General features: G+C 40.1%; 1 protein-coding gene across 6 annotated transcripts in view; it reads left to right on the forward strand.

Moving 5' to 3' along the window:
- The window catches only part of MFS17 (Major Facilitator Superfamily Transporter 17), an 82,016-nt gene that overhangs the window by 27,100 nt on the left and 40,240 nt on the right, over positions 1 to 14,676 (forward strand). For 5 of the 6 annotated variants that reach the window (XR_011900135.1, XR_011900136.1, XM_019053745.2 and 2 more), the window contains exon 2: positions 7,350 to 7,472. Coding sequence is in view for 4 of the 6 variants with exons in the window: in XM_019053745.2 (XP_018909290.2) it covers positions 7,391 to 7,472 (82 nt within the window). In the remaining 2 variants the exon portion in view is untranslated. Of the gene's footprint in view, positions 1 to 6,841; positions 7,103 to 7,349; positions 7,473 to 14,676 lie in introns of those variants that run through there. The other variant, XM_072302066.1, reaches the window with a different exon arrangement.

A 14,676-nucleotide genomic window follows, 5' to 3' on the forward strand; every position in this document is an offset into this window, starting at 1 on the left:
TACGCTATTAGTTATTTTCTTTTCATCCTTTTTCTTCTGATTTATTTTTTTTAAAATTTGTAAATGAACTTCGTCAGTTATGATTTTGTTAAAAGAATAATAATTTTTAAACGTCTAATTTTAATTTTAAATTTAACAGTTGTTATGAGTGAAATAATCAATAACCGAGGCGGTCGTCCTCCAAAACGTGGTGGCGTTTTCCAGAATTCTTCGCATCTTCGTTTGGTGAAGCAAGAACTTAACTCTATCATTAGTATAGAAAATCAAAGTTTCATTTCTTCACTTCGGAAGTATAAAATTGATGATCAGAACTTTGATGAAAATTTTGTTATCCAATTTTCAGTCGGTTCAACGAATATAATTTGTCATCATTGTGATGCTCGCCATTTTCATGGTGAAATGTCAAATGGTCATTTTAATAACTGCTGCCAAAATGGCACAATTTCTTTACCCAGTATTCGGACAAATACCGATTTGAAATCTTTATTTTTATATTCTTCGAATTTCATAAAGCATATCCGAAATTATAATAGTGCTGTTGCTTTTGCCTCTTTCTCTGCAAATCGAATTGATATTCCGGGTGATGGACCTTATTAAAGGTTTAAAAAAAATTTCAATTTAAAGTTTACAAAATAAACTTACAATTTTTGAAAAAATTTGCTATATTTATTACTTCAAAGAAAAAATTAGGACCAATTCTAAGACAAACCAGAAAATTAAATGAAAATAAATAAATAAATAAATTAATAAAAAAAAAGACATGTGAAAGGGAAAGGTGTACATGAAAAATAAGGGGCTGCGAAGCAGCCCTCATGAGCCCCTAGTATGCGTTTAACGCTGAAACGTGCCTTTGGCTCTACACGTAATTAATCCGTCCTAAAAAATTTTCGATTTTTCAATGCTCGCTTACTTTCGCTGAAACAATAAACACGGGACTTTGGCGCCCGGGAGGAAAACCCCGCGCTCAACACGGCGACAGTCGCGATTGTTTTGACGTCTCGTATTGCCACCCTCAAGTTTACTCCACCACCACCGTCGTCGTCGCCTTCGCCGTCGGCGTGAAATGACGTGGCCGACCGATAGACGTGTTTCCGTGATCCCCGTCTCGCGTGTTCCCTGGCTCGTAGCGAGCGGCGCGGCTATTGACAATGACTGCAGTTGCATGCCACGCCGGGTCACCGTGGTCACATTCCCAGTCGAACACGAAATCCACAGGATATTGAACCAGGAGGATCCTCACTTTTCAGTTCCTCCGATTCCTATACCATTTTGATATTGTTGATTCTAGAGTCCCTTTAAGCTGAGAGTACAGACAAAACGAATCCATTTCTGATTGGTTCCCTTATTTTAGGCCTCCATAGTGTCACAGACGGGAATAAAGATCGCATTTTCACCAATTGCAATAATTATAAACGGGAATGGACCGGGAAATTAGAGGCGCGGCAAGGAACATACGGAATAAGAGGAGGAACGGAGATTACGAAAAACGTTCAATTCGTGTAATCTATATTCCCGTTTGTGACATAACGCTCTCTACAAAGGAACTCTAGTAGATCCAAGCCACCATGAGTACTATTCTCAGGGTTGCTGGCGAGTGGCAAGGCATGAATGATCGATTATCGATATTTCCCCATTTGAAGCTATGGAGAAGAATCCATTATTGAGGTGTTCGTTGCTAACACCCAGTTTATCGATTTAAACAATCAGGCTGCAGATCTTTCGACTGCTACCCTTCCTACGGGCCGATTATTGAAATTTTGTGTTTGTCGATCGGAATTAGGTTAAACGGCGGATCGGCTATGTCTTATCGCTGCTTTGTCGTGCCTTTGTCAGGTGGAATTCACGACAAGCTAAAGGCACCCTTGAGTTCTGACCAATCACGATCCGCCGTTGAACTTATACGTCCGCCCGACCAACACAAAATTTCAATAATCGGCCCGCAGGTCATTTTGCCATCTTTTGTCAGCCGTAAAATAAGAAATTTCTCCATCAATAAAACATACTCAGATAGAAATTTTCCAGTTGAGTTCGGTAATAATATTTCAAGTTAGATTATTTTTTTCTCTCTCTCTCCTTTTCTTTTTTAAGAAAAAAGAAGAAGAGAGAAGAGAAAACCCGTTATCGTCCTCAGTCAGTAAATTGTTTTTTAATCAAGTAAAAAGAAGAGTGTATAACCACAAATCTTTATAATACAATTATCGTTCAATAATCCAGGCTAGCTTCTCGCTATTCGATCTAATCCAATCAGTACAATCAACTTTTCCCCGAGAGCTCTCCATGTCATTATAACCCGTTCAATGGAATTATGCAACGGTCACAACCGCTGGTTGTATGCAAGTCTCCCACAGCTACGTTAAATTTTTAAACAGGAATGCATAATGCAACGGGAAATCGAACGCCGTTTATTAATGAAAGAGCCGAAGCGCCTTATTTTTTCGAGCCTCGGTTCGTTTCAACCACAACGAATCCCACAAGGGATGATTAGTTTTTGACGCTTGGACTCTCTCAAAAACAAACATTTCTATTGAAACTTGGTCGAGAAGTTTGCTTTTTTTTTTTGTTTGACCGTGTCATCACGATGTAGCACTCGTAGCCGCGTCAACCTCTCACCCACCGCTCTGCCGTGCTAAGGAAAAACAACGTATGAACATTCGAGAGTTGCCAAATTTCCTTCGATGAAATGTTAATTTTTGAGAAAAGTTATGGATATTTTTCCTTGAAATTTTCGGAAACTTTAGGTGAAATTGCGAACAAAATTACATGAAAAATTTGAAGAAAAATATTCACGAATTTTCCCGATAGTTCGTGATTTGCCGAAGGAAATTTGGCAACGCCTGAGGGTTCATACGGTGTTTTTCCTTAGGACGGCAGCGCTGACCTCTTCTTTCCGCAGGGCCGTCAAAACAAACACGTCAACGTTCTTGTCCGGTCGTCAAGAAGCGCAGGAGACGACGATTTGTCACGGCGGTGCATCTATTGGATTCTGCATAATTTATCGCCCTCCGAGGATTTTCCGTCTGGGGTCCGATTATCTGCGGGTGTCCCCCGTTCGGCCGCGGTTTCATAGGCAGTGCGCGACGCAAAGTTGGACGCGCGAAGTCAATAGACCGTATTCGATAACGGTTCGATGTATCGTTTGGTTCAAAACAATAGAACATAACCTCAAACCAAACTTTAAGGATTTAAGTTGGAAAAGCTGAAAATGAGAAATTTCGTGACAATTTCACTTTGTATTGGCATTTGGTACTCAAAAGAATATAAAATCTGTTACAAAAGACCCGCTCTCTCAGATTTCTGAATTTACTTTTGAGGCTAAGTTTATGTTTTGAACCAATCGATATCGATACAATCTCACCCGTTTGATGTATCGAATACGATCTTCTGAGACGGGGTGCCATATTGGCGGATCCATCAATATGACAACACTATTTTCCTTTAAACCTACGGAAATATATCGATTCTTGGAGGGGCCCGGTACTCCGACAAGAATCGATATATTTCCATCCGTTTAAATGGAGGATTGCCAGTGTTGCCAAATTGCCGGATCTGCCTCTGCAGGGTGCTATGATTTTGAATCTTCCGTTGACGTAGACATTTGGCGCCAATCACCTCATCAATGAGAAGCAGGTTTAAGGTGGATATTCAGCTTTTGCGCAAGGGCTTTTCATTTTGAATAGAATCGAGATACGTCGCAGGCAAATAGTGAAATTATGCATTTTGTCAATTTCCCAGGCAAATATTCAAACATTCTTTCTTAGATTGTAATTTTTGATTACTCTCTTAATTTTGGACAAAATAATTCATTGCTCCTTTAAGATAGAATTCTCTGTAAAAAGCATCATAGAATAGTAATTTAAACGATTTTTAGCTCCTGAACGATTATTTATCTTCACATTTTCAGCAGTTCATAAAATACAGAATTTTTATCACTTTAACATTTAAATACATGAGAAGCATTTTTAAGAGGAAGGAATAAGGAGATTTCGTAGATTTGATGAGTTTTTCCTTCCAAAATATTGAAAAAATTGAGCTCTTCGCCATAAAATTACAAAATTTCGTCAACTGTCAAAATTTGACTATTTGCCCAGGCATTTAATATAATGCTTGATTCGACTAATTGCCTGCGACCCAGCGATATCAATAGGTCGCAGTACTTTTGACTTTGTTTTAGGACTTTGGAAGATAATTTTTGGCGCGAACTTTCCTCAATTTTTATCTCTTGACTGAAATTTCGTTTTTCTGAAAATAATCCACCTGAACGTCAAAATTTGAAATATATCAATCGCACCCAGAATACTTTGCACAAAAACGGAAGATCCAGCTTAAATCATCGCACTCGATAATCGCGCGACCAGCTCGCGTCACGGGCTGTCCGTGGAACCGTAGCTTTCCGTTTTCCCGCCGTTTGCGCGTCGTGACGTCACACGTTGGCTCGCGCCCAAGAGGCGTCGTGGCGCCTTGCGGTTCCGGGTCCGTCGCACCGCCGGAAACTCCAGCGCAGCACCTCGAGTTTTCCCGGCGTCGCTTGAGTTTGACCGTCTGATAAGCGGGCCGACAAATTCTTGAGAAGTTGGGATTTTCCTTGTTTTTAAACAAGGTTTCGTCAAGTCCGGTATTTTCGGAAATGGTCCTGACTTTTTAAGGGGGGGTTCGGAAGTTCTGAAAAAGTGCGGAAATTCCGCAAGAGGTCCGGAATTGTTTTCATTTTTGTCTCAATTTGAGCGAGAAATTCAAATTTTTGAAATTTTGTCAGGGTGCCTACAAGTCCGGAATTTCCGGAAAGTCCAGAAATTGTACTGATTTTTTAAGGACGATCCGGAAGTTCTAAAAAAGTGTGGAAATCCCGCGAGAAGGTCCGGAATTTTTGTTATTTTTGTCGCAATTTGAGCGACAAATTCAAATTTTTTAAATTTATCGAATTTCGTCAAATGGAGGTACTGAAAAAGTACTGAATTTGTCTGTTAGGGAGGACTGAATTTCTTCGGAATGTACTGAAAAAGAACTGTGAAAGTACTGATTTTCGGCCTGCCTGTTTTAGTAGACACCCTGTTTTCGAATTTCGTCAATTGGAGATACTAAAAGAGTACTGAATTTTCCTGTTGAGGGTTTCTGAATTTTTGGGGATGTACTGAAGAAGTACTGTAAAAGTGCTGATTTTTTGCCAGCCTGTTTTAGTAGACACCCTGTTAAATTTCCCCTCTGACAAGTGAAATGCGAAAGGAACTCTGCAAAGTCGCAAACCGAGACACGCAGTTAGGTAGTTTCATCCTCGTTACGTTTCTGTTTACATCAGAAATATCGAGCAGCTAGTATGGGTCTAGCTAAGTATTTTTGCCGGGGCAAAAATTAGAGCGAACGTTAGGCTGGGGGACTTGCGAAAAATTTTTGTAATTTGACATGTTTTGCGGGAGTATTTTGAGCTATTCGTATCGAAATTTTCCTGAGATTCAATTTTAAAGTTGACAGAAGTATCACGCCTTTTTTTCGCAAAACCCCTTTCATTTTCTGAAAGAGGTCGAGTAGATTTTTGGGAGGCTAGCCTTCTCTGCTTTCAGACACTTAGCAAGGAATTTGTTGGTCGTTTTTCTTCCAATTTCTTCCTCTCTTCCTACTCCCCACTTCTCTTTTCTTGTTCTTTTTTTGTTGTAGTGGAGACTAAATCCCCTCAAGTCCCCCCCTGTCTTCATGCCTGCCCCCCTCTCCTAATTCCGCAAACAATAACGATGTATTATTCAATCAAATGGGCGATTGGACATTCAAGAAGAAATGAACCAAGCCACATCAACTATTGCCAGATTTAATTGGGCAATTTACTTTTTTACCTGAAAACGGTTGTGCGGATATCTGTGTAAATTCCAGTGAATTTTCTGCATAGTACGAAACAGATTTCTTAAAATTTCCAAGGGAATCCACACAAACGTTCCCTAGTAAGAAAGTAGATTGCCCAGTTAAATTTGGTAATAGCCGATGTGGCTTGGTTCCTTTCTGCTAAACGCAGTCCAAATGGCGTATATAGCTATTGTCGATGAAGCAGTGTACATCCTACAGTTAAATAATTTGTCTACACCGAATCTGACTCCCTCGAACCGAACCCTACCCCCTCGAATTTCACAGCACGGCACACAGTAGAGCGAGTAAAATGAAGAAGTCGGACATCATGCTGAAAAAAAATAATTTGAGTAAGTTAAGTAATTTGTCTTGATTACAACAAACATAAGTCCAAATTATGAACTCTGGAAGTTTCGAAGTATTTCTATTGGTCTCCTCGATTCCCTCAAGAAATACCCCTTACAGTTGGACCGCGCGTTAAGCAGAAAGGAACCAAACCACATTAGCTATTGCCAAATTCTATCGGGCAATTTAATGTTTTGTATGAGAACAGTCGTGCGGATTTTTGTAAAAATTTCAGTGAATTTTCTGCATAGTACGAAGCAAATTCCATAACATTTTCAAATGAATCCGCACAAACGTTCTCTTGTACAATATTAAATTGCTCGGTCAAAAATGGCAACAGCTGATGTGGCTTGGTTCCTTTCCTTTTTGGTGCTAAACACGGTCCAATTTATAACGTGACGACGCGAACATCAAAAGCTTTCCGGGTAAAACATTTCATATTTGAGCCGAATCGACTTTTTTTCTCTTTTTTTTTAAGTTTATAGGTAATGTAAGTTCATTCTTTAAAATACAAATATACAATGAACTGAATCCACTGTGCGGCGTTGTTCAACGCGAACACGTCCAGCATCGATTCTCGAAATCTCATAGATTTCCAACCGTCACGTCGCGTGGGTCAACGTGAAAAACCGTTCCCTTCCAGCGTGAATCGTTGCGGCTTTCGCGATTTTCGGTGTTGGAAGTGTTGCGTAACGTACACGTGGACCCACGTCACGACGTCACGGACGAGCGTCCGTTCGCGTGAGTTTTTGGCGAGAATCGCTCGCCGGGTGATGTGCCTTGCTCGAGTCCGGTGTCTCTTTTGGATTCGTATCCATGTCTTAATCCGTGTTTAGACAACTCGTTTCGGAATCCGCCTTGGAATGGACTGATTATTTGAGTTTTACAGTGTATCTCTGGAAAAAAAACTTGGAGTGTTAAAAATGAGGTAATTGCAAATCAAAATGATAGTTGGTCTCCTCATAAAAAATATCTAATTCCTATTCTGAGGATTATTTCTTCCTATTCCTTTTCCTTTCTATTTCTATTTCCTTTTCTATTTTTTCGCTTTTTCCTATTTCTGTAAATTTAATTTAAATAGTAATATAGTAACTGAATGGTTAAAAATTGATTTCATGGTTGTTTTTATTATAATTATGATTAAAATCACCGTTAAAAATTGGTGTTTGTTTCAGTGTGAAGGTGTGAAGCGGGGTTTGGCGATCCAGGAGGAAGCATGGCGACTCCGGCAGCGACGGACAACTCGTCGGTGCCCTCGCTCCAGCTCCAACCGAAATTCTGCTTTCGCAGCCTCCAAGGTCTGTTCCCACAAACCGTCATCAAATTCCACATTAGCTATTCACTTATACTGTCCCTAAATATCAATTGGACCGCATTTAGCAAGAAGGAGCCAGCGCGATCACAGCGTTTTCAAAATCGTGCAAGTTCTTCTTCCCTTTCAAAAATACTCAATATAAGTACAGTATAAAAATTTACAGGATTCTTGTCCTTTAAAATTGGATTTTTTTTTTTTTTTTTTTTTTTTTTTTTTTTTTTTTTTTTTTTTTGTAGGAATCAACGGCAATTTGATATTTTTAGAGATTTTCCGATAATTTTGAAGAAGCAACATTTTTACAACTCTGTCATTGCGCTGTTTCCTTTTTGCTAAATGCCTCTCCAATTGATTGTCTTTTGCTATTGTACAGAAAAAGTGACTTCAGTCCACTTGGAGGGGAAAAAAGTCGATTCTTTCTGTTTCCCTTTGTTTTTATAATAGTGGAGTTTTTAGGCTAGATAACCGAACTCTGAATCGTATAATTTTCAGGCGGTCAATCGTCCGTAAAAACCAGAAAATATCTGAAAATTCAATGCCATCAGAAAAGTCAAAATTGAATTTTAGTAGACACTCTGAACCGAAGTGTTTGTCAGCTAATCTATAACTTGGATTCCTAACCGAAGATTCCGGTCATAGAAACTGAAGTGCGGTTTCGATGACCGAAAACTCATAGATCTTCTAAATGAACCGAAGCTCGGTCCTCACATGATCGAAGTTTGTTTTTCTGTGTGTCGAATTAAGTAAAAAATCCTGGTCTCGAGTTTTAGATGGTACCCTAAAGAAATAGTCAAGGGGGGTGCAGTTCAATTTTGTGCCAACTCGAGGTTTCAAAATGATTGATGAACTGGAAATTCTGAACCCGGAATATGACAGATTAAAACTTGAAATGCAGGTAAACGTCCAAGGTGAATAGGATCTTGCTGCTTAAACACAGAAAATTTAATTACTGAGACTAGAACTTAGAGAAGTGCTCTACGTACCTTTTAGGGCAAAAAATGCCCGAAAATGTCAACCCAGCCCGAAGTTATGGCGCTTTGAAGTTTGTATGAGAAGAAACGTCTGCCGCATTGCCATATAGTCCTTCCCTCTGCAAACCGTGGCAATCCTCCGATCCTCACAAGTTGGCAACATTGTTTTCCCTGGATTTAAATCTATCATAAACAGTCGATTGTAGGAAAGGCAGCCTGCTTCGCACAGAATCGATATAAGTCGATAGTTTTACATGGGCCAAACAAACTTTCGAAAATCGACAGTGCTTCAAAATCGACACTTTACAAGGTTTTCCATTACATTCATCGATTTCTTCGGAATGTTTCGTCTTTAAAGATAAGTGAATGGGTCATAAGCTTTTATCACATATGACGGGCAGTCTTCAGCTCCTAATTAACAACACTGAACCGCATTGTATGGAAGAAAATATGCTGCTTTTATGCGGTAAATTATACTTTTTACAATGACGAAATTTAAGTGGTGATTGTATGTAAATAGGGAATAGAACGTTTAACGTTTTAAAGAATTAGAAATTCAGTTTGTAGTGCTCTATTTGTTAGGATTTCAAACGCACATGTAGTCTCAATGAGACGTTTTGATAAACGAGAATTTCGGGCGAATATCATCAGAATACTGCCGTGTTAAGGAAGAACGCCATATGAGCATTCAGGGGTTGCAAAATTTCCCATGGCAAATCACTAATTTTCAGGAAAATTTTTGAATGTTTGTCATACATTTCTCAGATAATTTTGTTTGTAGTGTGATCTAAATTGTCTGAAAATTTCAAGTAAAAATATTCATAATTTCCCTTAAAAATAAAAATTTTATCGAAGGAAATCTGGCAAATCTCGAATGTTCATACGGCGTTCTTCCTTTGCACGGCAGAATATTAAACTTGTTCGCATCATACTTCTCATGACCAAATGGTTTTTGCAATGCCCTCTGAAAATTCTGTTAATAGTTAAATAAGAATACCCACTCTGAAGGGAATGCCTACCTGTAATGGAAAAGAGACCTTAGCCAGTAAAAACTGAAAATTGATTTATTAATATTAGAATGTAGAAGAGTGACCTGCCAAAATTGTAGTATCAATAACTTACGGAGGAGAAGGCACCGCGGCGCAGCGGTCAAGAAGATTGATCATGACGCTTGGGCGACGAAAGCTAAAATGCCTTCATTGTTTTGTTTATGCAATGAGCACATCCGTCAAGCACGAATAGTTGTATCAAGAATCTCATATGTATCGGCACGGCGTTTGAGGTTTGTTTTCCCTTTTGTTTAGGAAAACGACTCTCCGTCCATTTTAGAAGCCTGTTTGAGTGTTATTTGTTCGCCGAATCAAAAATTTACTGTACAACCTTGCTTTCATCCGAGTTACACGTTGAGTAACCAGTGCAAATGTGTGTTTCCCTGGCTGATGAGAGCAAGGTGAAAGAAAACATGGTTGTCACTACCGCGGTGGATAAAGTCATGGATAAACCGATTTTTTGAAACCGCGATATTTTGGTTATTATCGAACTTAGAAATAGTTGCCGTTTGGACAGATCTTTTCATCGTCAGCTAATCCACAAAAATCAAGCATATTAAAACACGAGTCTGTGAATAGCGCAACTGACCCTTTGAAAACAAAACTCAATGGAAATGCTCGATAGTTTGAACAAAATCCTGCCTAGAGTCAATTTTTTGCATTCGCCTTGCCATTACCCTTAATGTCAGCCAAATTTTGTACAATCCTACATGCTGCAGTATCCAAAAAAAGAGATACCTTTTGTGGGAGCTCTTTCTCTGCAAAACTTACAGTTGCCCTCACCATAAGCTTTCATTTGAGCCATATTTCATTGAACCGCTCCAATATCCATGTAAAAGGGGAGGTCGATTTTTGCGAAGGCTGTTTCCAGACATTTAGAACAGCATAAACTTGTCACGAGAGTCGTATAAACTATCCGAATACCACAACTTACGCGGAACGTTTTCAGGCCCGTGGCACTTCGGTAACTTAAAACCATACTGTCTTGTTAAGGAAAAGCGCCATATGAAGCCCGTGGCACTTCGGTAACTTAAAACCATACTGTCGTGTTAAGGAAAAGCGCCATATGAACATTCAAGGGTTGCCAAATTTTCTCCGATAAAATGTTTATTTTTGATGAAATTTATGAATATTTTTCCTTGAAATTTTCAGGAAATATAGGCGAAAGTGTGAACAAAATAATCTGAAAATTGGAGGGAAAATATTTATAAGTTGACGTAGAAATTCGTGTTTTATCAAAAGAAATTTGGCGACGCCTGAAGGTCCATACGACGTTTTACCGTAGCACGGCAGCAGCTGTGCTGTGGAAGTATGTTGTATGAGCCTTCAGACGTTGCCACATCCCCTTTGATGAAAAACGAATTTTCAGGAAAATTTGTGAATATTTTTCTCTCAATTTTTTAGAGAATTAAATTCGCAATTGATTCTAAGTAGTCTGAAAATTTGAAGAGAAAATACTCATAAGTTTTCTCAAAAATCAAGTTCTATCGGGGGCAATGCGGCAACGCTTGAATGTTCATACTGCGTTTTTGCTCAGCACAGCAGTACACAAAAAGGGGCCACGTCGCGTCGTCACGTTTTATGGCTCGGGGAATAATAAAACATGGCGGAGCAGCATGAGCATTTCTGGATCTCTCGCGCCAGTTCCTCTGCAACGGTAAACTTTTGACCTTTCGCATGCTGTTTGACGCATGAGTTTTTGCATCCCTCGAAACGGAAGAGGTCAGTGGCGAAGCGCGAATGATCGATTATCGATATTTCCCCCATTTGAAGCTATGGTAAATAATCGATTATTAGAGTGTTCGTCACACATCCTCTTTATCGATCTTTTTAGGTATAAATGGCAGATCAGTCGAAACTTTGCAAAGCACGCCACGCCATTGGAAGAGGTTCTCCTAGCCAGGATCGAACGTTTATAAAGTAGCGTGGAAATTGACCTACATAATATCTCAATTCATCCCTGTTTCGTCCATAGGGAATACGTCGGAAGTTGACCGATCACACGACCCTTGCCGAAAAAAAGGAGGGTTGATTTTGAGTTTGTATTCCCATAATTGCAATTCGAGTGAATAACTGGTCGAAATAAACTCCTTAGAATTTCCGCATTTTGGACTGCGTCCCTCAGTTTTTCAATATAATCTAATCTTGAGTGTTCATCCGTGTACTTCTTATCGCAGTGGCGTTTTCTGACTGAAAATTTGAAAAATAATGATATTAAAGAACTAAATGATATGAAAACGAACTAAGAGCCAAAAATTTTAAATCTAATCCAATCATGAGTGTTCATCCGTGTACTTCTTACCGCAGTGGCGTTTTCTGGCCGATAATTTGATAAAAATAATAATATTCAGGAACCAAATGATATGAAAACGAGCTAAAGGCCAAAAATCATGCAGCGTTTTCAACTATTTACATTATTCACTGAAATATTTTTGACTTCCAGCTCGTTTTTACATCATTGACCATGTTCATAACAGCGTAGCTAGACAAATTTGGGATTAAAATGTAATAAAATCCCGGTCTTTTATTGAAAATGAGATCGAGTTAACTTATTTTCCTTCTTCTCCCCCTGTTTCTTCTCTTATTATTCCTTGTTTCCCACGTTCCATTTTTTTCCGTTTCCTTTTTTCTTTTTTTTGAAAATCGCACTGAGGACACCACGGCATCGCCCAAAATCGATCGCCGCGTCAACATCCGCGGTGTAGAGCACGGTCGCGCCCGGCATCTCAAACCCAGTGGCGTGGCCTGAATTGCGATGTATCGATTTTTCTGCCATTTAAACCTTTGGTAAAGAATCGATTATTAAGATGTTCAATGCAAACACCCTGTTTATCGGTCCTTTTCCATAGGTCTAAGTGGCATAACAATCGATACATCGCAAAGCACGCCACGCCACTGCTCAAACCGAAACACGACCGCGCGTCACGTCACGCACGCGGTGGCGCCGCCGACGTCACGTACGCATCTCGGAACGTATTGTCCGCTGCTGTGACGTCCAGTCGTCGGAGCAATCCATTAGTGTGGCGTACTTCACGATATATCGATTGATCTGTCCTTAAACCTATGGAAAATAATCGATAAACAGGGTGTTCGCAACGTACACCTTAATAATCGATTCTTTACCGTAGCTTCAAATGGGGAATTATCGATAATCGATTCAATCCGTCCCGCGAAATAATAGCCGTCTCATTGATTGAATCGTCTATCTGTCTCGCAGTCACGCGACTCCACTCCACAAAAACCCATATTTATTGTCCCCCCGCACCCCCCTCATACCCCCGCGGCGGGGGAGGGGTAGGACTGGTGTCGCGTTTCTTTCAATACTTCTCGGCTGACCGCGTTAATTGATAACACTGCCGCCGGTTTTGCTACCCGATGAGATTTTAATTTTGGACTCGTAGAGTGCCCTCGACTTGGGGGCCTTCCCTGCGGACCGATTAATGAAACTGATGGAGAAAGCGATAGACAAAGAAGACATTTGGAGGATGGAGCGATCCTATTGGTTGACATGGTTGGTTCTTATAGACTAAGGAAGAAAATGATGGATGTCGGGTCTTTACTGGGTTGCCGTTAGTTAGTCCATTACCTACCTCCTATGTCCATTGCCACCACCTGCTTCCACCCATAGGATCCCTCAAAATCCCTTTTGTCGTCTTTGTCTATAGCTTTGTCTATCAATTTCAATAATCGGTCCGCAGGCCGCTGAGAGGCCCAACCCGACGAGCACTGCACGACCTCGAAGGACCACTCTGCCGTGCAACGCAAAAACGCCGTGAACGCAATTTTAATTTTTTTGGAAACAATGTATCATAGCAGAAAAACTTGTGTACTTCAGGACAATGTTTTTGCAGATCTCTTTCAAGAACTTAACCTGAAAATGTCAGGTGCATGGGTAAAACATTTTTTTTTTTTTTTTTTTTTTACAAAGTGTTAATTTCCAGAAAACGCGCACTGGAAAAAAAACACATTGGATCTAGAGTCCAGACTCTTGAAAACATTGTCAAGAAAAAATACTCTTGATTCAATCAGATTTAAGCTTAAATCAAAAGGAAATCCGCTCAAATTAAGAGGCTTGGTTCTTGATTTAAGCAAAAATCCGATTGAATCAAGAGTATTTTCTCTTTTCGATGTTTTTAAGTGTCTGAACTCTAGATCCAATGTGTTTTTTTTTTCCAGTGCGGGGAAATTTTGATGGATTTACGGCTTTTTTGCTTAGCACGGCAGCACTTTGCAAGGATACTATCTAAAAGCGCAAAAATGCATGAACCCCAAAGCGCTTTTAAATACAAGTACAGTTTGTCTTCTTTGTCTATAGATTTGTCTATAGATTTCAAGAATCAGCCTGCTGGGGCTCATTTGAAAGTAGAGATACTTGCTTACGCCAGGAGGACGACGAAAATTCGAAACGGCGCCGTTTTCATGTCACTACCCTCCCGTGAAGTTACGTCAGAATCGAACAGTTGTTCCACGTCTTTGTGACGTCACCCTCAAAGAGTCTATTGAGTTTGAGTGAGATCCGAGGAGCTTCGCTCAACTTGACTTGCGGTGGGGTCGCGGTGTCCTGAATATTCAAAAACTTCCCTGGCTTTGTGCTCAGACTTAATGAGTCGGGGCGGGGAGTCGCGCAGAACAAGGAAATATCGAGGGGTGGGGGAGGGAGTTCAGTGACGTCATGAAATATTTTGTCAGCAGGTTTATGCCCCACCCCTGTTCCCACCCCCGCCCCCGTCCGTTCGTTCGTAGTATCAATTATCACCACTCCAATCGATCACGCTACTTTTCTCGATGACAGATCGTCATTTCCCAGACGAAAGAACATATCTCCCTTTCAGGGCTGAAATATGGACTCAAACTGCTCAAATTTTTATAAAAATTTGACCGGGCAGTTTTTACCCTAAAATTGGCAAATTTGTGCGTCTTATCAGGAGGGAAAGTCGGTGAAATTTTCAGTGGGAAACGCCCGAAAGTTTTCCCGTAAAAATACATACTTTGAGAGTGGAAATTTAGCACCTATAAAATGCACTTACGTTCTTCCGCCTGAGAACGAGAAAATGGCATCGGTCGTGCTAGGTCGGGTTTCCTCTTAGGCCCGAAATATGAAGAAGACGTTTTAATGAAATTATACTTGTCTCGGAGCTTTTATTCTGGAAAAATTTCAAGGAAAATTCCG

The sequence above is a fragment of the Bemisia tabaci genome, chromosome 6 (assembly GCF_918797505.1).
Source record: "Bemisia tabaci chromosome 6, PGI_BMITA_v3".
Classification (NCBI taxonomy): domain Eukaryota; kingdom Metazoa; phylum Arthropoda; class Insecta; order Hemiptera; family Aleyrodidae; genus Bemisia; species Bemisia tabaci.